Source organism: Labrus mixtus, chromosome 8, assembly GCF_963584025.1.
Source record: "Labrus mixtus chromosome 8, fLabMix1.1, whole genome shotgun sequence".
In the NCBI taxonomy this organism is placed as follows: domain Eukaryota; kingdom Metazoa; phylum Chordata; class Actinopteri; order Labriformes; family Labridae; genus Labrus; species Labrus mixtus.
In genome coordinates, this window is record NC_083619.1 from 20,019,731 (window position 1) to 20,044,073 (window position 24,343).

Below are 24,343 nucleotides of genomic sequence, written 5' to 3' on the forward strand. Positions count from 1 at the left end.
CATTTTGTTTCTGCTAAAAAATGTTTTTAGTGAGACAAAGGGTCACTTTTATCCGCTTCTTGTACACTGGCAGCGTTTTATGTGGGAACTTACAAACAAGTCTACTTTACACAGAGAGATGATCAATGAATAATTATACAGCCAGAAAACGAGAGAAACCTCACTGCTGCATATCAAACTAATCAATAGCTTGAAGCAGAATGATGAAGCAGGGACTTCTAAAAACAGAAGCCTTCACAAGAACCATGTACCTCAGACTTTTCTAAGGGGGAGAAAAAACTACAAAGGAGACCATCATCAGAGAGAAAAACCTCACCTGGAGCCGTCATGGACCAATTTTTTCAATAAAACTCAGTATTAAGGTGCAATGAGGGACCCCGCATGCAATGAGGGAGGACACAGCAGTATTTCCACTTTGTATGCCAACAAGCTCCATAGTTTCTTCTTACAACACCTGCAACGTTATTGTTCAGAGTTGTGGTCAAAGCACTGCACAGTTTAAAACAAGCAACAGCTAAACTACTTAACCATTTAAAAATCAACCGGCTCTAACAAATATCAAGAGCTCAGGTATTGTACAGATATGGGCACTGAAAATTAGTTTAATGTAACAAGTTCATTATTATTGGGATAATAATGATAGCAGTGGGACTCATTGCAATTTACAGTACAAAGTGTCAGTCTGTAAACTCTTTGATTAGGGAAAGTCCATTCTGGTCTTTTAATCAAAATGCTGCTGCGTAGTAGAAATGTTTAGAGCTAGCACTGAATGTTTAGGTCCGGTTTTATTTGCGCGTCTTTGCATTATGACACCACACCTGCCCTTAATTATCTAAAAGCACTGAAAGCATTGATTAATGGACTAAACATGGCCAGAGAATGTGACCCACTCATCCAAGAGCTGTCAGTCCACAAGATTTATCCAGCTGAAAACACCTCAGGGGCTTCAGCAGGTCCCTGATATAGAGCTCAATAAGCTAATGCTATCTGGCAAAAGTGAGCGGGACTGCTAAAATGTCTTAATAGCAGTGAATCAGTTAAGACTTTCACCTGAGGTTTTTTTTTTTTTTTTTTTTTGCTGTTAGAATTTAATAGAAAAGGGGGTAAAAGTAAAGCCATGTGGTTTGATTGACTGGAAGGACACAGAATTGATTGCAGTTAATTGCTGATGTAAAAATCTGATCTTTGGAGTCAATTGTTTCCCAAAGGTCAAAGCTGTCTGAGTCAGCAAGTTTTCTTTGACCCTCCCCTGCTGTTTTAGTTCTGCAGTAAAGTGAGCAAACAAGAAAGAAACAACGACAACATGATGATACAAAGTGTGCTTTAAGGATTTATTAAGTGACGTTTCCAGACTTTCTTGGTGTGCGGATCTCGTTTTGCTTTCCTTACCTATGCACCTTTTTTTTTTTTTGGGATCCAGCACCCACTGAGCAATGTGCGTGTCTTTTTTGTTATTTCATAAAGTGTGCTTGTGGCATGTTGTTGAATCGCATCAGAGGGTAAATTGAGCATTTTTAGCTGAGTCATGTTAAACGACTCAGCTAAAAATAAAAAAAAAAGCTCTAAAGCTTTGATGAATGTTGGAAATATTGCAGTTGAAAGTCAGGCCATATTAAGTGCTATTCCATTACCTTAACACCTCACGGCACCTAAAGCAGCTCTCTGAGCAGAAGAGGTCACCCTGAAGCCCATTTCACAACACGGCTCATTCAATAACATTTTCTTACGGCCTCTTAAAGGACCTTTTGCAATGTTTGAAATTGTATCAACATTATATCATACAGGATTTTGATGGTACAAGTATGTGCACTCTGAGGCTGTGTATGTATGTGTGCATGTGTGTGTGTGCTGCAGCCCATTTATAATAGTTACAGAGGGAAGTTTTTTTTATGCTCAATCATATTGGCCATGTGACAACACAGTGACTTTATGAGTGAGTCGACGGGGATTAAAAACAGCCAGTTTGTGAGGTTATCAAGTCAGTACAAGATAACTGTGTGACAATGAAAAAGGAGAGGGAGGCCTTTATAAGTCTTTATGACGTTTCTGTACGCTGCCACAAATACATTCAACTACAATGTGATAGTTTAACAAGGACATTTTATGTAAAAATGTTTCTTCCCAGCGACAACACCACAGACCAAAGAGCCTAGAGATTCTTTGTTTCACAAATGAAGTATCATTGTTTTCATAATAATCACACGTTTCCATATAAGTGAATCAGACAGATATCAAGTTTATGGAAACAAGAGTGGTAAAGAGCTGCTACTTAAGGAAAGTGATGTTTTTAGGATATAATATATTATTACAACTTATTTTCTTAGCCACCTACAACCATATAAACAGCTTTTCTTCCATTTTTGATCACTACTTTTTTTCTTAAATTTAACATGCCGTTCTCAATTAACTGGGTTTTTAATTCGATGCATCCCTTAAAATTAGGTTAAGTCTGACCCAGACACACACACACACACACACACACACACACACACACACACACACACGCACACTGTATCCTAAATGTATTGCTGGGAGAAAAACTTGATTGGTTTCTGCTTGTCATCCTCCAAAAGCGTACTGTCAAATATTTGACAGTACTTGCTGTACAGAATATATTTACTCACATGTAGACACACACACATGCACACACACACATGTCCACACATGCGTCAGCCTCTGGTGAGACTCCAGACGCTTGACCTCTGTACCACTCAGCTGGTCTCTCGACTTTTGAGGAAAAATTATACAACTGTCCGCCCTTCTGCACACACAAAGTCAAACACACACGATTACAGACAGGGTGTGCTGTCATGAGCAGGATACAGGCCCATAATAATCATTTTATTATCTAATTCTGGCTGATTGTCCATCTATAGAGGCTACATTTGAATTTGCCTCATTGTAAAATGTTCCTTATTGTTTGTCTTCTCTGAATCTCAGGTTCACCTTCTTTACCTCCATATTGCTTTAGTTTCCCTTTCTCTGGTGTTGTTTGTCAATGTTCATGGTCATTACTGCATCAAATGAACTCTATTTGTATCCAACATTACTACTGAAATGTGCAAAAAAACGTGTCCTAGATATTCTCAAGCTAACAAGGTAATGAGGTCACACGCAGCCAATGCTTGTTCAGCTGCTTAAACAGCATCAGAGGTCTACTACTGTCTACGCAGCACTTAAGCCTCACTGTACAGCAGGCCAATCCATTTGTACTGAGTGGATTATGTATGGAAATGGCTCATTGTTATTGTTTATAACCAACCATGTGTTTATCCATTTGAACTGCATCATTCCCTCGACACATTAGGACGAGATCTGATCGTAAAAAACACTTCAGGTTTTCATTCTGATGTAGATTCTGTCGTCTCTTTAATGTGAAAAAATAAACACAAGATAACGCATCGCAGTATCGCACGGCGAGAAGCTGCTGTTCATGATACATTTTCAATTAACACACACTGACATCATTATTTGAGTGTGAGGCTGTTAGGGATGTAAAATGCAAAGAATTCATATTGTTATTATTTTCATTCATAATTAAATCTGGATAAAACATAATTGTTGAGAATGATTCTTAAAAATCCTGATATTAAGATGAAATTTATTCAAGCCTATATCTACCTAACAAACAAACATGGCTTCTTGTATGTAGAGAGCCATGTCATCTCTGCATCCTTTCTCTTCTTCATCATAATGCTGATCAGTCACACGTTTGATTTATTGAATACTCGCAGCTCTTTGATTAAGCTATTGCATTTGTCAATGTTCCATTTTGATGGTATTATTATGAGGTGCGATCGTAGTAGAGCATGTGTATGTTATGTCATGAACTAAGACTTACCTATAGCTAAACACAGATGTAGACAAGCGCACAATTATTCTGCAATAAGCTTGAAAAAGTGACCTGAACATCCTTGAAAGGGTTTCAGCAAATTAATTGACTTTATGATTAATTATTGATTATCACTCCTAGTAACTTTCAAAAAGAAACGAGATGCAGCGATTAGAAGGATTGTTTCTTCCTGTTTGTTTGCTCGCTTTGCTATTAAACTGTCGTCTCCTTTAGTTTCTCTTTGGCTTGACAAATGAGGCTGTTGAAAGTTAAATACGGCTCTTTGTGCGTGGATCACACACTGACAGTGATTTCCTCTTTAGCGGCAAAAAGAAATACAGAAAATACTCTGAGGTTTATTATTTTTGACAGAAAAGGTAAAAAGCAGCAGAGAGTTAATGGCACCAATATACTGTCTGTATTTGTTTTTTTTGTGTGTTGAGGTAAAACTAAGTTCATTTGTAATGGTATACATCTCAAAGTTATTTGATCTTTATCGTCATTGTCATGTAAAAACAACACAAAACACTTTGGCACTTCTTGTCAGTGGCAGCACAGAGCGGAGAAATGATCACGTCAAGACAAACATCGTTCTGCGTCCTCTGAACTCCTTCCCCCTCTCACCGTTTCTCTTTCCCTTTTCTAACCTTATTGCGTCGTCTATCTTCACCTGCAGGCTGCCGTACGCAGGCTACTTTGGAGGAGTGTCAGGCCTCAGTAAAAAACAGTTTCTGAAAATCAACGGCTTCCCCAACGAGTACTGGGGCTGGGGAGGAGAGGACGACGACATCTACAACAGGTAATTGGACATTTGCTTTGTTTATTCCCCCAGATAGAGTTTTTAGCATTTTATTTGAAGTACGGCCAACATGAATTCACAGGAAAGTGGTCTATCATGGACCATTTTGCTTTCCACTCAGTCTGGAAAAAAGTTGTTTGTCAGAACACCAACTGCAACACAGTCCATCCCATTGACGTGCGCAGAGATATTCACATCATTTCAGCCTCAAATGGAGACTGTTGCATCAAATGTGCTGAAATCAAGTCTCTGAATGAAAGTTCCGCTGAGGGAGTGATGAACGGGACTTTTTTTTTTCTTCAGAGAATCAGAGTAATTAGCAAATAAATGAACCTTTTGAAGCACTTCACTCAGAGCTTAATGACACGCTCAAGTTCACCAGGAATGTTGGTGTGGAAGTGAACTGAAGTCGAATGTGGAGTTCCTCTCCATTTGAGAGGAAGACAGGCGCGTGACTTCTACCTGCCTGATTATCTTCAACTGCTTCCACCGTTTTGTCTTTCATTTTCAGCCTCAGACTCAGACAGTTGTTTGGACTGGAAAGTGTTGATTTGCCGGGTGAATTGCTGATCTAACTGATTAATGAATGAGCTATCAAGGACTAATGGGACCAGCTTTGCGTTGCGCTTCAATCACAGCTAACAATGTTCATGTATTGTACTGAAACTGATCTGTTTCCCTTCAGTATTCTTTATAATACACTATCATTTTTTTGATTCCTACTGCTAATAATAATAATAATACTAGGTGTTCCAGTCTGGTTAGATTATCATAACTGGAGATGCTGCCGGTTGCTTATTTGTTGAATAAGCTTGAAAAGACATTTTAAATTCAGTCACACTTGCCTTTGAAGAATCTGGATTGATTTGTAATTAAAAACACACACAGCAGGACATGACAGACCTCCATCTTTATTCAGTCTCTTTTATTTGTTTGTCTGTCTGTGCCTCTTTCCGTCTCACTCTCTTAAGCTTTTCGTTCTTCTTTCAGCGTAACAGCATCACGAGGATAAAAAAACGGAGCTTTTTTTCCAAAGTTGCTGTTTTTGAGAGTGAACTGTGTCGGTCAGCATTGTTCAGGAGATTGCAGGAGGTGATAAAAGAGATCTATGTGTAGTTAACTGGATAACCATGTTCAGTGTATGTGTGTTACGGAGTGTGTTTGTGCTCAATTATGTGTCAGAGGATGACAGATAAAGCTCAACCTCTAACTTCTTTTTTTTTTATTGGAGAATAGCTGCAGTCGGCCATTAGATGCTGAAGATTTCCCTCGGGATATTTTCTGCACTCCAACCGAAGCTTCTTCAGCTTTTATGGAATGCGAGCTGACATGCGGGGCGATGATTAAAGTCCACGTTTTTAAAGGAAAAACTGTAAATCGCTCAAACATTTTGCCATCAAAATGAACGCTCGTGCACTCTGTCTATACAGCCAACAGACTATTTACAGTTTAATGTTGTTCAAGCTTAACTTAGATATGTACAATATACAATATAGTGTTTTTGAACAAGGTGCTGTACACTGTCCCTGTAACTAATCAGACCTATGTGGTTTTTTCAACCAGGCTGTAAACATGTTAATTTATGTTGTAAAAACTGCTTTTTTTTAGCCTGTTGTGTGTATGTGACTTCCGGTGTTCCTGTAGCCAGCCTCAAGCGGACACTCGGTGAACTGCAGGATTTTTTTCACTTCCGCATTGGCTTCATTTTCAAGACTGGAGGTGGCCGCTTGGATAAAACCACTGAAATATTTTCTTTGACATGGGGAAATCTAGTGTACTGTAAACATGTCAGTTCATAGTTTTGCAGCTACAGCCTTACTTAGGCTGTTATTGTCATTACAGTTAAAGTGAGATAGCTTAAGGTAGCATCCTTTGCATTAATATTGCTGCTTTTAAACGGGCAGTAATGGAGACAAGGCATTTAATATCTTATGCATTAGACTATACATTATATGAGGAAGAGCTTGTGCTTTAGTTCACTCAGGGTACTGATAGGTCTCTAACCTCAAATGGAGCAGCAGTTTTAAAGTTTTTTCAGCATGAATCTGGGTCACTGCAGGCCTCCATTCTAAGATTGAGCCGACTACAGGCGGAGTAGCATGTAGGAGAAGGCTGTAGGCCCACGTGCAAATGATGACAAGGTATAAGGTGCCATATAAGGTGGCAATGTGCCTCCATGCCGTCTGGATGTGCAAGTTATCAGTTCACCATTATTTTTTTAAGAATTCGCCTCGAAGGGGTGACAAATGTCCGTTTTGAATGCAAGGATAAATTGAGATTTTTCCATAGAACTTACAGTTTTAACCCTCACACTTTATTAGTTTTCTAAATCGTTGTATCTATGTCTTGTGTTTTTGTTTGCAGCTGTCGATCAAACTGAAGAGATTCAAGGATAAAACATAGAAGTAGATATGTTAGCAGGGTTTGGCATCAAATTCAGGTACAGGATGATAGAAAAAGGATGAACTAGTAACTAAAACTGCAGGGTTATATTATTGTACTGTTCTTTTCCCTCTCTGTTACCCTCTCTTTGTTGTTTATAGCAAAAGTTGGTCTCTTAGTTATTTAATGAAAAAAATATTTGTAGAAAAATAACAGAACAAAGCTTCTTTTCATTTATTATACATGAAGGATTAAAAGTAACATTACAAACGTCAATCGGGCCTGACTCAGTGAAAACTGGTTTACAGCAGGTTCCTGTTCTGCGGCACATCGGAAACAAAGACCACATCAGACAAATGACACAACCAACAATCAGACTAAACTGAATAAACAGCAACACAGACAATCACAGAGGGGGTTTAGGGTTAGGGGTTAGGGGTTAGGGTTAAATCAATGGTTAGGGTTAGGGTTAGGGTTAAATCAATGGTTTGCCAGTTTGTCCATTCATCAGGAGATGTTTATATTCCTGTTTGAATTGCCTGACTGAAGTTGTTTTCCTGACATAAACAGATAAAAAGCTTGGCATAAAGTGTTTGTCTTGCTTCTCTCTGAGGCTCACACTCCCTCCCTCTCTCCCTCCACCTTCACATGTCAGGGCTGGCTTGTTTTTAAGCTTTTCACGGAGCAATCAAAAGGATATATGCCCTTGAAAACCGAGCTGTTGGGGGGGGGGGGGGGGGGGGTGTGTGTGCACTGGGCTCTGTGTAGATGTAGCTGAGGCTGTCAAAGTCAGTTAATAAGTCGACCACTCACTTCCCTTCTGTAAAATCTTTCTTTATGAAAATCTCTTTAATTCTATGCACAATCTCTGTGTGCAGGACAAGATCTCTCGTATCTGAAGCGTTCTGCTGTCTGTTTGATTTTGAGTAGTGCTGTTAAATTTTTGTGTTCAGTTATTTGGTTGCGTACAAAAAAACAACACAAGTAGAAGTCATTGGTCTTTCTGAAATCCTGGAAGCAATGTCTACAAGAACTAATGAAGAGTTGGGGACTCCTCAACTTTTCATCCTACGTCAGATGACCCCCTCCCCACCGGATCGTTGGTTGATGGCCTGCCAGAACAACCCCCCCCCCCACACACACACACACACCCACCGGATTGTTGATGGACGGTCTACCTCCCCCCACCCCCCACCCCCTTGCTCTCTATCCCTCTTCCTGCATCTTATCCCATCTATCCCCCTATCCCTTTCCAAGCCCGGCGCAGTCTAGGCCTGTGAAGACTGTTTCGTCATGAGCCGGGGATCCGGCCGAAGATTTCTGCCTTTTAATAAGGCAGTTTTTTCTTACCACTGTAACTTTTGCTGCTTTGCTAAAGTGCTCATGATGGATAGGCCGGATCTTTGTAATATAACAATAAGTAAGGTCTTTTTACCTGCTCTTTTGTAATGTTAACAGACAAAGAGTAAGGTATTTTACCTGCTTCTTGTAAAGTGTCTCGAGATAACACTTGTTATGAGTTGACGCTATACAAATAAAAATTGATTGATTGATTGATTGACAGCAAAAATGTCATCCAGAGTAAGTCAGTATGCTGGCGTTAGCTAGAGATGGCCCGATACCATTTTTTCATTTCCAATTCCCATTCTTGAGAATGTGCTGATACCGGGTGTGTATCCAACAGCAGCAGGACTGAAAATGCACACATTATTTGTGGAAGAAATGCAAATTGCTGACATTCTACAAGCTTTGACAAACATTCACTCTCTGCTACTTATACCCTTTTTTTTGTTTTGTTTGTAGAGATGGAAATATAAAAGAACAGCAGTATAGATGAGAGAGTGTGATGTTTTTCTCTGCACTGAGAAGGTACCAAAGTTCACAGGTTTGAACTCTGCAAGCAGCCGATGTGCCAATCAGTTGGCGTCCAGTCGGGGTGTCCTTGAGTGCGACACTGACCCTCCATCTGCTCGCTCTGTAAGAAATCAACCAAATGACTAAACTGCTCTTTACCCACTCCTCTCTCTTCTTCTATTCCTCCTCTCCTCTGCCCCTCTAACTCTCCACGTCTGCTTTCTCATCTCCCCACTCTCGCTTGCCTCCAGCACTTTCCTTTTTTATGCTGGTCGATGCCACAGACCGCGCCACTGCCTGAAATGGGTCCTGCTAGTGTAAGGCCGGCCCGAGGGAGCTAGCTGTCTGTGCCGCTCAGTGTGGCCCGTTCCTGTGGCGGGGAGGACACATGCCACTTCCACAGCTGCCAGTGCAACTTCCCCCCCCTCCCACTCCTGTTAAAACAAAAAGATTGGTGTTACTGCGAGAGGAAGGGTTTTTACTCTCACCCACTCAGAACATGGAGTGATAGCCTCGGGCAAAGACCGTACCTGTCCCAAAGGATTCCATGACAGACTCCACCTCTCAGTGCTTCTGGCTTTCTTCCTGGTCCTCTTCCCCTCCTGCCCAGCCGTGGTTTTCATCAGAGCCTCGGCAGGAGTCATGTACTCCCATAGCCAGCGCAGAGCGAGGATAGCATGTGTTTCTGTGAAGGCTTGAAAATGCTGTAAGAGTCACGATATTCTGAGCGTGCCATGCCTTGATAAGTTCAATCACACTTCCGGGTTGTGGAACAGTCTCCACCCTTGGGTCCGGCCTGCAAACACTGTCATGTACTTTAAATATCAAGTTTAATCTTTATTTGCTTGTTTTCCTTTAATTAACGCTCTTTCTGTCCTTTAATGGGCCTGGGGGCTCATCGTTTTCTAAGTTTCATCAAGTTAGTTTCTCTTTTCATTTCTTCAACTACTTTGACAAGGGCCTTATTCAAACAGAGAAATGCATACTCACCAATAAGCTTGCATTAGGCGGGTCCATACTGAGAATCATTCCAGCACTTTATTCCATCTGTAGTACAGATATTGAGAAGGGATCATAAGAAGAGAATTGGTACATGAATATACAATTTTATTGCACTATTCGATTGTCTCCTGCAGCTTTGTGCATTCACGTTGGCCATGATAGCATCACTATATGAAGGAATGTACACACCAACACTTTTTTGAGTTTGCGATCAAAAAAATATTGATCTTAAACTTGCGAAAGTTTAAGATCAATAAACCTTTTAATTAAATTGAGGTAAAAAAGAAAACCCCAAGGTTCTCCATCACACTCAGTAGTAACAAAAATGCACCATAAGCCTTTTAATAAAGCATCAAATAGGACAACAGATCAGCCCCTGTGATAATAAAAAACACTGGTAATAGTGATCCTTGCTCTTACTTGACTTGGTATCATATTAGAACTTAATTTTCCACCTCACAAACTGACTTGATCCCTACTTTGCCCCCGCCTGCACGTGTGAGAATCTTACTTTCTGTCACACTACTATGAATGCCTCTTAGTATCATTTGTACAAATGTGAGTGTGTTATAATTTCAGTTGGTACTACCTGGCCTCGCTTTATAACAGAAGGCCTGTTCTCCACTTGAGCGTGGCTTCTGAGAACAGCTGTTATCACTTTTGTCTTTGAAGTATGCAAGAATACAGATTTCGTACACAATTGTCCTCCATTCGTTGATATAAGTTCCTCAAAAATCAAACTGATTGGATGATACATTTTGCACTCCTTGACTAAATTAAATTGTACCTAAAGTTAAATTCTTACACTGAATTTGTACATATGGTTCATTTGACTTATACAACAGCACTTTCTGTAAACAGACTGAAAAGGCAAATTCATGTATTTTCTTCCTTTAAAAGTCCAGTATTTAATAAGGTTAAAGTACTGGATCAGAGGCATTTGCCGCACCCAGACAGTCACACACTCTAGCAAGCTTCACCAAGTGAGTCATATCCATCATTAAAGTCTCTGTATTCTAAACGTTGGACAAATACCAAGCGTCCACAAGACCTGGCAAGAAGAAGCAAAGAGACATAGCACGTAGTTCTTTGATGACATAATGTTTCAAATGTGATCGTCACAGAAAATAAAATGATGAGACACAGTAGAGAGGACCTCCTAAATGTTGGAGTAGAATCAATGTGAATGTGAAGATGATGGAATCTGCAGACACACATTTTTAGGTTATTCAAATGAATGGTTACCATGAGCATTTCTAACTCTACAAACTTCAAAAAAGGTTGATAATGATTGTCAAACCTGTCTTTAGTTGGAAATTATTGTAAAAAAAAAAATAGAAAAGGGTGTGTGTAGATGGCTGAAGCATGAAGGTGGTGCTCCTCTGCTTCACTGTTGTTCTGAAATATTAGTGCAAAGTGCAAAGGCTACAAACCAACGCTTCCCAATCCCCAGCACCATAGACCAATTCAGAACTCAAGGACTTTTAGCTGATGCTGACCTGAATTTTGATTCGCTTATCAGCCGCATCACCAAACTAACCCTCAAACCTCTCAGGAATTCTTCAGAAATACAAAGCTCTCTATCCCAGTCAGACACTGAGGACACATCTGTGCCCTATAAAAGCTTTTCACCAGCTCCTGTTTATTGGAAATGCGGCGGACAGCATCCTGGAGCCAAGAAATTGAAAAGTTGGTCATATAAAGCCAGACACCTACACTGGCTACCTGAAGTATTGATTCCAAGGTTTATACCCCTGGACCTTATAGGATCTGCTTGTCTGGGTCCAGAAGAGATTTCTGACATGCTTTTAGTTTTACAAACCTGAAGGGCCTCAGGTCTGGAGGTTGTGGACCCCCTACTGAACACTTCAACTGAAGGGCACCTTAGATAAGTTCCAAATATATTATCATATGTAACCTAAGACCATGATCTGTCCCTGAACTTGAACCTTTTTGACACAATGAACTTCTATTTATATGTATTGTATTTCATCTAAATCTAAACCTGGTCTTTGAGAACACTACGAATGTGCAACTGTGGAATATTTCAGAGGTGTAAACACTACTTAAAATGTAGCTGGAGCTGTGCTGTATGTGACTTATCTAGTCTTCTGATATGTGTACTTGTACTGTGTGTGACCTTCATAGTAAGGGTTTGATCCTGTTTGAGGTTTTTGAATTGAATACATTCAGCTGCCTTCCTTCTTCTACACCCTCTGTGTAAAATGGCACCAAAGGGCACAAATAATAAAGGGTGCACCGGATAAAAACATGGTGAGGTAGTTTTAGAGATGTGGAGGATGCTCAGCAAGAAAATAAGAAGCAAGTACAGGGAATAAAGTGGAGGGGGAAAGGAACATGAAGGGCGTGAGGCGAAGAGAAATGAAGCATCGAGCAGGAGTTTTGGCCGGAGAGAACAGCCTCCGTCAGCAGCTGCTAGTGCAGGACATAAACATGCAAGAAAGCAGCAAAGCAGGAAATAACCACACGTCATCTTGTTCACCTTCATATTTCCGGAAAATGTGAGCATGCAATGGTTTGGGTTGAGGATTGTGTCTTTTAAGGAACAGATCGAAGATAAACTGCTGTGCTTACATTCAGTGTACGCTTTGTGTGCACAGTTTATGTTGACCTACGGTTCTAGCTTAATTAGGCCAATTACCGGGACTACTGTCCTTGTCCCAGTATTCATGCACCGAGAGAGAAACAATTTATGTATAGAAGTGTTTCCGACTCCGCTGTTGTAGGTGGCGAGATGCCTCTTTCAGCTTGCTACTATTGGACCTTTGTCCGGTTGACTTATTGTGTCACATAACAAACAACCACCAAATGCCTTTCCATCCATGTTCCTTCATCTGGCACAACATAAACAGCATCTTCTCTCCATGTAGAAATGCATAGTTCTCGCTCTTGCACTCGCCATTTGATGTCTGCTGGCTTCCTTCTATGTGTTTTTTTGATGTTCCACTTCCTGGTCAAGGCCCAGGACGGGAACTGTGGCGCATGTGCAGAACGCCTGGGCCAGTACGGGTGTGATTGAGGTGTATACATGCGAGTTTGAAACGATCCCCAACCGCATTAACCGCACATTATTCTCTGTCAGTGGGGGAATTCACCTTTCACCTTTTCACTGTAATGTGTTAATCCAGGATGTTGCAGTCTTTGTCGGATATTGGCAAAACAGTTAAATTTCCAGATTTCAGATTTCAGATTTCAGATTTCAGATTTCAGATTTCAGATTTCAGATTTCCTGACACTGTGCAAGCTTGAGTCTTTTTTATGTAACACCTTTAAGGCCAGGCATCACAAAGAGCTTCACAATAAACAGATTGATAAAACATGAAACACATCAACATCTGTAAATCTTAACAAGGGGACAGGGGAGGTGTTTTTTAAAGGTGTACATGCAGACAAATCAAATAAATTGTATCAAGTAAAAACAAATTTATACTTTTTCTTGAACCCGTGTTTTACCCCTTTCTATGAAATATATCTGCTCTCGTGGTAGATCTCATTACAGATGTGCTTACATCTCCCACCCAATGCAACGCCTAGTTAATAAATGTGAGTAAATACATTTAACTATCAGCATGTGAAGAGGCTAATGTGCAAATGGGAATGTGTTTTCAAACATTTTTTAGGCTATACAGTTGTTTGTGGCTATTTTTGATCTTTTTGCCTTTATTTGAACACAGCAGGAAATGTGGGAAGTGAGAGTGGGATATGACGCCCACCAAACATGGTCAGGATTGAGAGTTGAACCTGTGACTAGTGTGCCAGAGCCTCTGTTCATGGGGTGCCTGATCGAACCGACTGAGCTAAACCAGCGCCTCAGGCTATACTTTAAAACAGCAGCTTACAATGCAATCAACTCAGAGATAGTCATTACATTAAAGCGTTGACAATGTCTGATTCTGTGATTCGGCCCATCAATTTCCCGGTCCTTCTATGCCAATTATGACTAAGAGAGCTTTTTGAGCATACTTTTTTTTCTCTTTTGGACCAACCAATCACAGCTTTTGAAAGAATGTGTCATACCCATAGACTGTAAATATTAAAGGACAAAGCCTTAATGACGCCAACCATCTAGGCCAGGTTGGGCTCCAGAGGCTCATCCCGCAGCAGCTGCCATGATGGAAATGCTGCTTCAGCCTAACTTTCAGTCAACCTAACGACAGGCTTAGAGCTGAGGTGGGTTTTTAAGCCTCTTGACAAACCGTTACACCGTGCCTACCTGTCAATTAGGTCAGCTAATCGTCTAACTATGGATAACACATATCGTTCATAAAACCAAAACTAAAGCATTGTTAAAAAATTCAACCCCGTACAGTGTGTGACCATGAGGACAGTAACTAATCAGACCTATTTTGTTTTTTGTATCAGGCTGTAAACATGTACATTTCTACTGTAAAAACTAACTTTTTTGAATGGGGTGTGTATGTGACTTCCGAGGCTCCTGCAGCCAGCCTCAAGTGGACACTCGACAAACTGCAGGTTTTTGCACTTCCGCATTGGCTTAATGTTCCAACCCAAGAGGTTGCCGCTTGGTGATACCTAGCAACGGGGTCAACCACGCCTCCTAACTACGATAAAAGTTTCCGCCCCAGAGTTCCTGTTGAAGAATGTTTCTAAACTAAGACTCCTTGCTAGAATGTTTTCAGCTGAATTATGAGCTCTGTGGGAGTACTCTCAAAATGTTTGTGACTACAGGCACGTGACTCCATGACGATGTTTTAACATAGAGCCTTTTATTCCTAAATGACTGATGACAAATCAACAGTGTCTTGTTTGAATAACACTCAATATTATGAAACTGTACAATATAATGTTGTTTTGACTTGTTAACTTGCCTTACTGCCTGCATGGACCGTTTTCCTCCTCACTACCAACCAGTGCAGAAATGCATATGGACGTATCCGACTAAAAAAACGAATATGAGAACTTTTCCGACACCAGAAAGTTTGTTATTTAAATGCAGAATCTGTTCAAGGAGATGTTGCATGAAGACATTGTGTCATACATCTTTTTAAAGCTGCTCTAGTGTGGAGTTTAACAAGATTAAAAGGATGATTTTTAAGGGGTCTTGATGTGGATTTGAACTTATCTGTTAAGAGTTTGAAATTCACAGGTGAAAGCATCATGAAGTTGCTTTGTGGCTTGAATTTGTTTGGGTTTTTGTCTTACTTTTTAAGTATTTTTTTAAGGTGCAAAGATCTTGTTTGATTCACTGTTTGTCAGGAGAGACCCACAAGGCTCAAAAAAGATCCCAAATTTAGAGGCGTTTTTTTTTTTTTTTTTTTCATCTTGGATCAATCATCTTATTTTGTCTCCATTTTTTGTTATCCCACTTCTCCCATGGATTTGACTAGCTTCCCCTCAAAAAAAAGTCAAAAATGCTCAAAGGGTCCTGCACAGTGGGGGGATTTCACAGCAGCCACCCACCTGCTGTGATTCTGTGGAGGTGGCTGTCAAATGTGTCGTCTCTGGATTATATACATCACAGGGGAGGAGGGGACGCTGAAGCTTTCCATCCTGCAGCTCCCCTGTGTCCTACGTGTCCCGTCTCTTACATAACATTCACACAATGCTGTCATGCTATCTCACTGCCTACTGCCTGTCACAGCGGTGGAAAATAATGACTGCACTGTTCTGTTGTTGGAGCGTTTGTGTGCTCCGGCTGCAGTTTTTTTTTTCTTTTTGTCAAGGACACACTATTCAGTGTAGTGTCACAACCTGGCTCAACAGGATGTGACAAAAGAGGGAGACCGCACATAGCCTGAGGCCGTCACAGTAGCCTAGAAGAAATTCAGAAGAAGAATGAAGGTTGATTGGTTTCTAAAAAGTTCATTACAACACACACATGCAAACACAAACACACACACACACACACACAAGGTCGCAGGCTGGATGTTTTGCTCGCAATACCGCTCTGAAACCAAACTTAGGGCACACTCACACTCGCAAAGTTGTCCCGTACTGTGCTTAAGCACAATTAACCCCCCTCCACCACCATGTGCGTGATTGTGTGAGTGCACCCGAACACTTGAGAAACAACAACCCTGAGCTTTATATATTTAAAAATGTGTGAGTGTATTCATTCATGCTTATGTGTGGAATAATAAGTTGTTGTTTTTTCCTCTTGCATCTCTGTGTGTGTTCTCTTTGTGAACAATAAACTTGGAAGAGTGTTTAATCACCATGCAAGGTTTGGTATTGACAGATGACGAGACGGAGACAAAACCCGCCCTCGCAGAGACTTTCTCAGAGCGAGTGTGAAGGGAAATGAACAGAGAGAGACGCAACATGGAAGAACAATATTTCAAACGAGCTCTGATGATGTTTCACTATAAAGTAAACACTCTGATCAACTCGTGTTCGAGAAGGCAGAAAACTGCTTCTGCCTTTCTTCAAGGATTATTTACAATAACTTAAAACTGCTTCCAATCATTTAACCGCACACATAGATTACTCATTTGCGATGATTGCTCCATCTCCATATTTGTATTAGAAGTCTTCCTAGTCACACTGATGCCCATCAACGCTGTGATTTTAATGGAATCCAGTTAATACAATAAAGAAGTTGGATTGAGTAAACAAAAGAAGAGCTGTTCAAACACTGTGGCTCATCTGTAATTAAACCTCCTCACAACGTGCAAGTACAAATATTTGGGTACTTCATGTGAATGATGTTTACTTTGAATAAGTGCTTAATCAAATGGTTTAAACTCAGATTCATGTGTTTATTTTGGCCACTAGCGGGCAATGAAACAAGCTGTAAGGACCATGTTTTTATTTGATTACCTTCAATTTTGTTGTAAATATTTATCTTATGTAGACATTGATGCCACCTTAAGTCTGATTTTTACTCTCCATTAAAATCTGTTTTGGTCCCCACCCACTGCAGCTCTTTAGATGCTCAAAACCTCACTTCATGGCGTTCTGCAGCTCAGTTGGTAGAGCAGACGGCCCTACAGTCCTCTCCTAATCTAGAGGCCATCACATTCTTGAAATGGTTAATGAGACCAGTGACAGTAAAGTTTTGGTCCATAAACAATAGACACTATAAGATGCTTCAACTTTTAGTTTTGTCGAGGAAAAATGCGGAGCAGACACGTTGTTTTGTTGTGACGATCAGGGACCCATTTCATACAACACACAGTCACTTGATCCGCTGTGAACTAAACTAAACTAAACGCCTAATGGCCGCCGCTCAAGTTTTTTGAGACCATTGGTTATGTAAATTGTAAATTGTGATTCAATTTTCCATATATCTGATTTTAAAAGCACAAAGTAAGATGCATCGTGAAAGGACAAGGGCCATGTCTTCCACAATATTTGTCTTGTGTCAGTGCTTCCCATGTGTTATCATACTTTACAGCTCATGTGGTAAACTTAGATTTTAACACAGCCTGTTACAAATGGAACTTTACAGCCAACTTATTGTTTTCATACCCTAAAAATAATGTTATTAATTAGAACTGAAGTATAAAAATAGCATATTATCATTCATTCAGAATAAGTTCAAAAAGAAAGGAGCTATTAGCTATTATCACCACAGTCAAAGCTCACACGCTGCAGGGATCTGGCACAGAGAAGATTATTTTAAAGATGCAGAACTGTGCATAATGTATCACTGCACTGCTGAAAAGATGTAGAGGAAGAGGAGAGGAGTGCATTGCTCTCACCCTCACACTCATATTATTTGCACCATAATAAATCTCTGAATTATGCAAATGCATGCATGCTCATAGTGTGCGCACTGAGACACTGACAAAGGCAATCATGAATGCATGTGTGCCAAGTCAGCAAAGTCACTGAGAGAGAGAGAGATGGGTTATTTGGTTTTTCTACTGAATTTATTTATGGGAGGGCTGTTTGGTGTTTTCTGCCTCTTACTGGTTTGACATGCCTTTGATGGCACTTAACTTTATTCTGAGGGTTTTGTTTTTTTTTGTTTTTTTTTGCTGGACTGAGTAGGAGAAGAGGAGGGGGGGGGGGATGAAAGGTGAAGATGAAGAGAAAGGAGAGATGAGGAAGTGGGGGTTGAGAAAGGCAGGCCAAGAGATAAAGAACAGGTATGGAGGATTAAGAAGGTGAAAAGAAGCAAGCGATGAAAAGAGCAGCATCAGAAAAGAGGGGAGGTGAAAGGACCAGAGGATGTGACAGAAAGGATGAAGAAGCTAAAAGAGGCCCTGAGAGAGAAGAAGAAGAGAAAGAAGATGTGAAAAGCAGAATACTCATTTCTAGAACAGCAAACTAAAACGGTCCAGCTTAGCAGAAATGCTAGGGAGTAAAAAAAAATGTGCCCATATAGAACAAATACATTAGGAAATACACCCATTTACCCTATAATACGCTTCTTACTCCAAGCTGGGGAAGATAAGAAAACAGCCAGGACGCAGTTAGATAAGCCTATAACATAATGTCAGGATGGAAACTCAGCAGCCTGAAGCAGGATGTTACGTTCAGTATATTCTGCCTACACTACTGTAGAGTCGGTCTGGCTAAAGAGCTGGTTGCCACATACAGTACATGTAGGCCAGATCATAGTTTGACATCACACACGTATGGAACTGTCCTCCAGATCGACAAGAAAAGGTTTCCTACTGCTGCATGTGATGGAGAAGTTGCCGATGTCAGTTACCACCGATGTGTTTAACCAGTTAAATTCCATTTTTTATTTCAAAAGATAGACAGTTGTTGTTAACTGGATGCATAACCCGACGAGGGGACAAGCACATGTGGTACGTTTAAAGAATCCCATCTGAGAAAGAAAACCAAAGAGAGGCAGCATCGTGGATTAAAGACTTCTCCTGATCCTGCAAACGTCAGCTAAATTTGACTGCCTTTTTAACTCACACGACTGAAAGTGACCGCTGACGGTTATCCTGACAATATGGTTAGCTAATGTTAACTTGCTTTTTGTGTAGGCTTCTGTCCTGGTGGCAGTTTAAGGAAAAGCATTCTTAAATCTATATAAACATCACCGAAGTCAAGTTCTGGCAAATACTACTGATTGATGCAGGGTCTCTAGTTTTTTCTGCGGTTGTCAGGTGCTGTTAGCGTGCCTCTTTTTGGAAGAGATGGGAAATTAACGAGCCTGTGCTGCAGGTCCATAGAGTGTACAATGATGGCCAACACTCTCCAAAGCTCTGTTTGCCCTCCAGGCTTCCGCACCAGTCACATGCCTGAAAACTATGAATAGTAAACACATTTCAGCTTTGGTCTCTATTAGACATACAGTAAGAAAAATCATTTTTCATGTTATGTGTTCTCACTTCTTTGCTACGTATATCCCCTACTGACTCCATGTATTAATATTATTTTGGTAGGGGGAGGGGAAGGCAAGATTTGTAACATTTCCTTTAAATAATGAAGTAAGGCAACAGGGTCTAAACACCGACGTTAGCTAAGAAGATGTATAGTAAGTTAGAATTTAACTTTCAGTTATATCATCTATTAATTAAAACATGGTCAATTAGAATATCCATTAATAACACTTTTTACAGAAATACATTCTTTATCTTTTCATTTTCTATGGATGGTTTTATTGCCAGATGATATACCTTCAATATATCTGGCTATATATGGCTTTTCCCTTTTTTTTCCAGAACAGTTCCCTGGTGTTTCACCCTTTCATACACCTTTATTGCAGCTGCAGAGAGGTTGTTTTTTTGTGCCATGATGAAAAACATTTGACAATAATTGACCTGTGAGGTCAGATTAAAGTAGTGGCTTTCAACCTTTAGCATACATGCCCTTCACGGATATCGCTATCAGTCTTTTAAAGCCACAGATTGGAAAAGTGGAGCCGAGATTATGGAGCCATGGAACCAAGAAAATTAGAAAAGTGGAAAGCAGGAGCAAGAGGAGATGAAAATAGGCAGCTAGGAGAGGGTGGGGGAGAAGATGAGACAGAGAAAGGAGGAGGCACTAGAAGTGTGGAGTAGTCGAGCAGTTGTTGAGGAGCAATATCAGGCTTGGATGCTTTTTAAGACAGCAGGACTGCATGAATCAGAGCGTTGCGACAAACAAAACTTGCTCATTCAGAACGCACATACACAGTCCTTTATATCACTGCAGGTATGAATATCAATGCCTCTGTCAACCTCTGGGTTTAAGCCGGGCTTTATGTGGAACAAATCTGCTGTTTGTGTTGCCTGCACTCCATTTCTTGTTGCATTAGATATAAATCTCTGTGCACATTTGCCCTTGCATTGCCTCTTCGAGGTATTACTACATTACCACTCTGTCTAAAAATTCTGATCTCATGCTTTATTTAACTGGAACACACTGTAAATCTGTTTCTTTTTCCCCACCTGGCGCCCAGCTAAGTTCACAGCACCTGAGGTTGAACAATTTGTTTCTTTGTCTGACCAGTTGTTCTTTCCACTGAGGTCGTTCAGTACGAGCCAGGAGGTCTCTGTTTGTTTCTGTGCAACACTGTTTGCAATGTGCTGTGTTAACGGGGAATTATTAGACTGAGTATAAAGAGCCCTGGGAGCGCTGTTAGAAAGCATGCAGTGTGTGATCATACACCATTAGCCAGCAGTGAAAGTTGAGTAAGCATATTCTGGTGTAGATAAGATGGGGGTTTTTTTTCCGTTTCAGTGTACCCACACTTGTGAATCTGCAAGGTAAAGGTTTGTATTTATTTTAATTAAAAGTCTTGTTTTATCAAATATTCACCAGTCAATAAGGTTGAAGATTTAGTATGAATACTTTTTGGACTTCAGAAGACCAAAATGCTTTCACCATTTGATCTTCCTGACACTTCTGTATAAAATGACTTGTCAACCTAAGTTGAAATACCCCTGACACAAACACTGGTCTGCTGGGTTAAAGTCCACTCTTGACCTTTGTCCTGAGTTATTCATAACCAGTGGGTTACTGCTGGCATTCACTTCAAGGGAATGCTGTTTCGTTTGACGCTGAGAAACGTACATGTGGCTGGTTATATTGATCTGTCGTTTAATTTTTCATATTCTGTCTGCCCTGTCTGTCTGGGTGTCATGATTGATGACCAGCCAACATTTAAGGTTCAAGTGTCTTCGATTCGCCCTGTACAACATCACAAACATCAGACCTTACCTGTCAGAACACGCTACACAGCTCCTGGTACAGGCTCCTGTGATATCACGCATCGACTATTGCAACTCTCTACTGGCAGGTCTTCCTACATGCACGATCAAACCCCTGCAGGTGATACAAAATGCAGCAGCACGACTGGTCTTCAACCTTCCTAAAAGAGCACATGTCACTCCGCTGTTCATCTCCCTCCACTGGCTCCCAGTTACTGCTCGCATCAAATTTAAAACAAGCTTCAAGCTATACTATTTGTGAGCATTTATTGGGCATTCTTTTATTTGTTGAATCGTCAAACCTGTAATCTAAAAGTTGACTGACCTAAAACAATTTTTCATAATACCCTGACCCTGATGAAGGCTCTGATGAGCTGAAACCATAGACTGTAAGGCTTAAACATGTCGGTCTGCCATTCATTTTTAACTTTACCTGTAGCCATGAATTCATAAAGGCTTTTTAACTTTTGAAACAGAACAGAGAGCCTTCGATACCTTTTAGTGTTTGTCTACTTTACTCTTCAGAGGACTTTTTTCACTCAAGTGATAAAATACATCCAGCATATTGTTTTCACTATTTTGATAATAATTGAATCTATTTTCTAGGCAAAAAGTCACCTAAGCACTCTTATCTTGGATGTAATGCTCTGTGGGTTTTTTATGTTTTCTTGTTTCGGGGTTGCTTTTTTGATAAAAGAAAACGTTAGTCTTTTATTTTGGTAAATTCAATCTAAACTAAATACATTTTACAAATACAAAAAATGGATTATAAGACGATGAAAATGCTAATTATATCCTGCTCTGCTTCATCTTCATATAAACTGAAGGTGCACGCCCTCTCTTTATTTCCCTCTTCAGTTGGTTAGTATTATCTTTCAATCTGCTGCGTTCCTCTCTTGTCTCTCTCTTTGTCTCTGTCTCTTTTTGTTTCCCTTTCTTCCCTCTAATAGATATTGTATCTGTGTGTTTTGCAGGATCACTCTGAATGGGATGAAGGTGTCCAGGCCAGACGTTCGCATCGGCCGCTACAGAATGATTAAACACGAGAGAGACAAACACAACGAGCCCAACCCACAGAGGTACTGCATCATTGTCCAAACTCGCTCGCCGGCTTCACATTTGTATCGATTGCGCCGCTTTTGTCTCATAGTTACACAAACCTGATCTTTCTTTCCAAACTTTTTCATCTGCGTTCAAGAGACTTACAACTATGTGGCTCTGCAAAGGGCGTAATATCAGTAACAGATTCTTGTGATTACTTTCTGTGAGAGGTAAAACAGCCCAGCATGATTCTCTTTGTATTTTATCTTCAACTTGAACTGCTTTAATTCTATCCACTTTTACTGGATTCACATGCTAAGACATTTAACCTTTTTAACCAGTGATGTCTTAAAGAGAAACCTTACCATTAAAAAAAAAAATCCATGTCCTGGCTGATGCTGTTCACAAACATACCTGCCTATTGTTCAATCAGCACTCCTGAAAGAGAAAGAAATATCTACTCCCAATATAAACTACATGTTACTCTCTGAGGGAGATTTTGTGTTTGGAAGCCATAATAGGAGTGATGTATTGGATAATAAATCCTTGTTCAACAATCAATAAGATGAGCCCTCCTTATAAGTCAGTTTTGATTCTGAGTGATGAAAGAACAATAGTAAAATCACTTTGACTATTTCCCAATCTATACCATTTCACCTGTTTCAGTAACTTAGCGTCCACTAAAAATCTTGCATAGACTGACCTGAAGTGATTCACTTTCTCATTTTAAAGAGGTCATGGAGAAGAACAGTATACACCAGCACATAGCGACTTGTTGGAAGTGGTTACAAGTGCAACAAAACACATTTCGATATAACACTACCAATCACAAACATCACAAAGGCTGAATCAACAAATGTGAATTCTCTACCTTCAATCGATTAATTCATTCTTATTTGTAGAGAGCTAATTCTTGACGCATGTTATCCCAGTACACTTTGCAAAAGGAGCAGGTCCATATTATACTTTTTATGTTCTTAACAGAGACTCAACATCAATCCAGCAAGTATTGGTGAGAAAAAAAAAAGCTTCTTTTAACAGCCAGAAACCTTGAGCAGATCCAGACATGCTCATAAACAGCCTTCTGTTGTTGGCTCAGAAAGTAGGATGGAGATTCCCCCCACTGGTTGGTGAACAATGTCTCGAGTTTTGCCTTATTTCTGTCGCCTTAGTGTGTTGCTTATTGAAGGCAGTAATGACCATATTTTGATGTATAAAGTGGATACATGAGTGATGAAATGCTGTAGTAGTGAAGAAGCCAAGGCCTCTTTACTGTAAATTACTGTAAATGACCATTATTTACAAAATTAACATATTGAAGAAGACTTGAAACCAGTGTTTGTGACTCAATATCACTATAAACTCAATGGGAACATTTTTCCTGAGGTCATAAATCAAAGTGAGATGTCAGGTCTTTTTCTCTTAGAATTGGAATTTTTTTTTTGAACCTGTTAAAGTCGAACCTGCTGGCTATTTGAAAGAATGCACGTGTAATTAAGGTCCCATTATGGTCTACTTTTGAATCCAAGAGGCTAAGTCCACTTCTTATTCACAGTCCACAGGTCAGATCTGAAACCAAAGAGTGCAGCAACATATTTCTATTCACTCTGAATACCCTTTGCTTTTACTCTCTTTCTGCACACAGGCCGTTCTTTTATCAATAACAGTTTTCATGTATCTAAACTGTTTCTTTGTCCGTTCTTTTTTGCATCCCTGCTGTCACGGTTACAGTTGTTGTTAGGTAAAGAGGAAACATGAAAGATACATGAATCCTTTAACATGCCCCCAACCCTACAGACATGCAGACAACATCCAACATTATACATTATTTAGCGTTTTCATGATTTATTTATTCAACTAAGTGTTCAATTATAGTTTATGGAAATGTTATTTCCCATGTTTCATTGTTTTCTCCACACTGCCAGGACATTTTTTCTGCAGGAGATTTCCTGAAACTTTACATTTTTAATTTTTGATGCCTTTACATTTGGTTTACTCAATCTGAAATACTAAAAACACAGCATCAAATACGCACCATGTGTAAGTTCAGCATCAAGTCAACCCCACCCCAAAAAAAATAAATACTCTCCCTACTAATGCTACTACTATATTTGTGACTAAATAAAGGAAAAATTAAGCATCAGCAAGAAAAGAGTACAGCCATCAGATGTTATCTTTGAGGAGTTACTGACCTGAGGGAGGATCATTTTTCCGTTGACTGATTAACCATTTTCAGTCATAACAGGATATTTAAAGTTTAATAAAAAAGATGAAATTGAAATGCTTGACTAAACGAGGTCATGTTCAATAAATAAAATAAGTGCATTTCAAAGACTCCGTAGCAATATCTGG

At 40.0% G+C, this 24,343-nt stretch overlaps 1 protein-coding gene across 1 annotated transcript in view; it reads left to right on the forward strand.

The window, feature by feature from the left end:
* The window catches only part of b4galt2 (UDP-Gal:betaGlcNAc beta 1,4- galactosyltransferase, polypeptide 2), a 143,920-nt gene that overhangs the window by 111,292 nt on the left and 8,285 nt on the right, over positions 1 to 24,343 (forward strand). The window contains exons 5-6 of the mRNA XM_061045029.1: positions 4,509 to 4,631; positions 21,925 to 22,029. Coding sequence (XP_060901012.1) covers positions 4,509 to 4,631; positions 21,925 to 22,029 — 228 coding nt within the window. The remainder of the gene's footprint in view (positions 1 to 4,508; positions 4,632 to 21,924; positions 22,030 to 24,343) is intronic.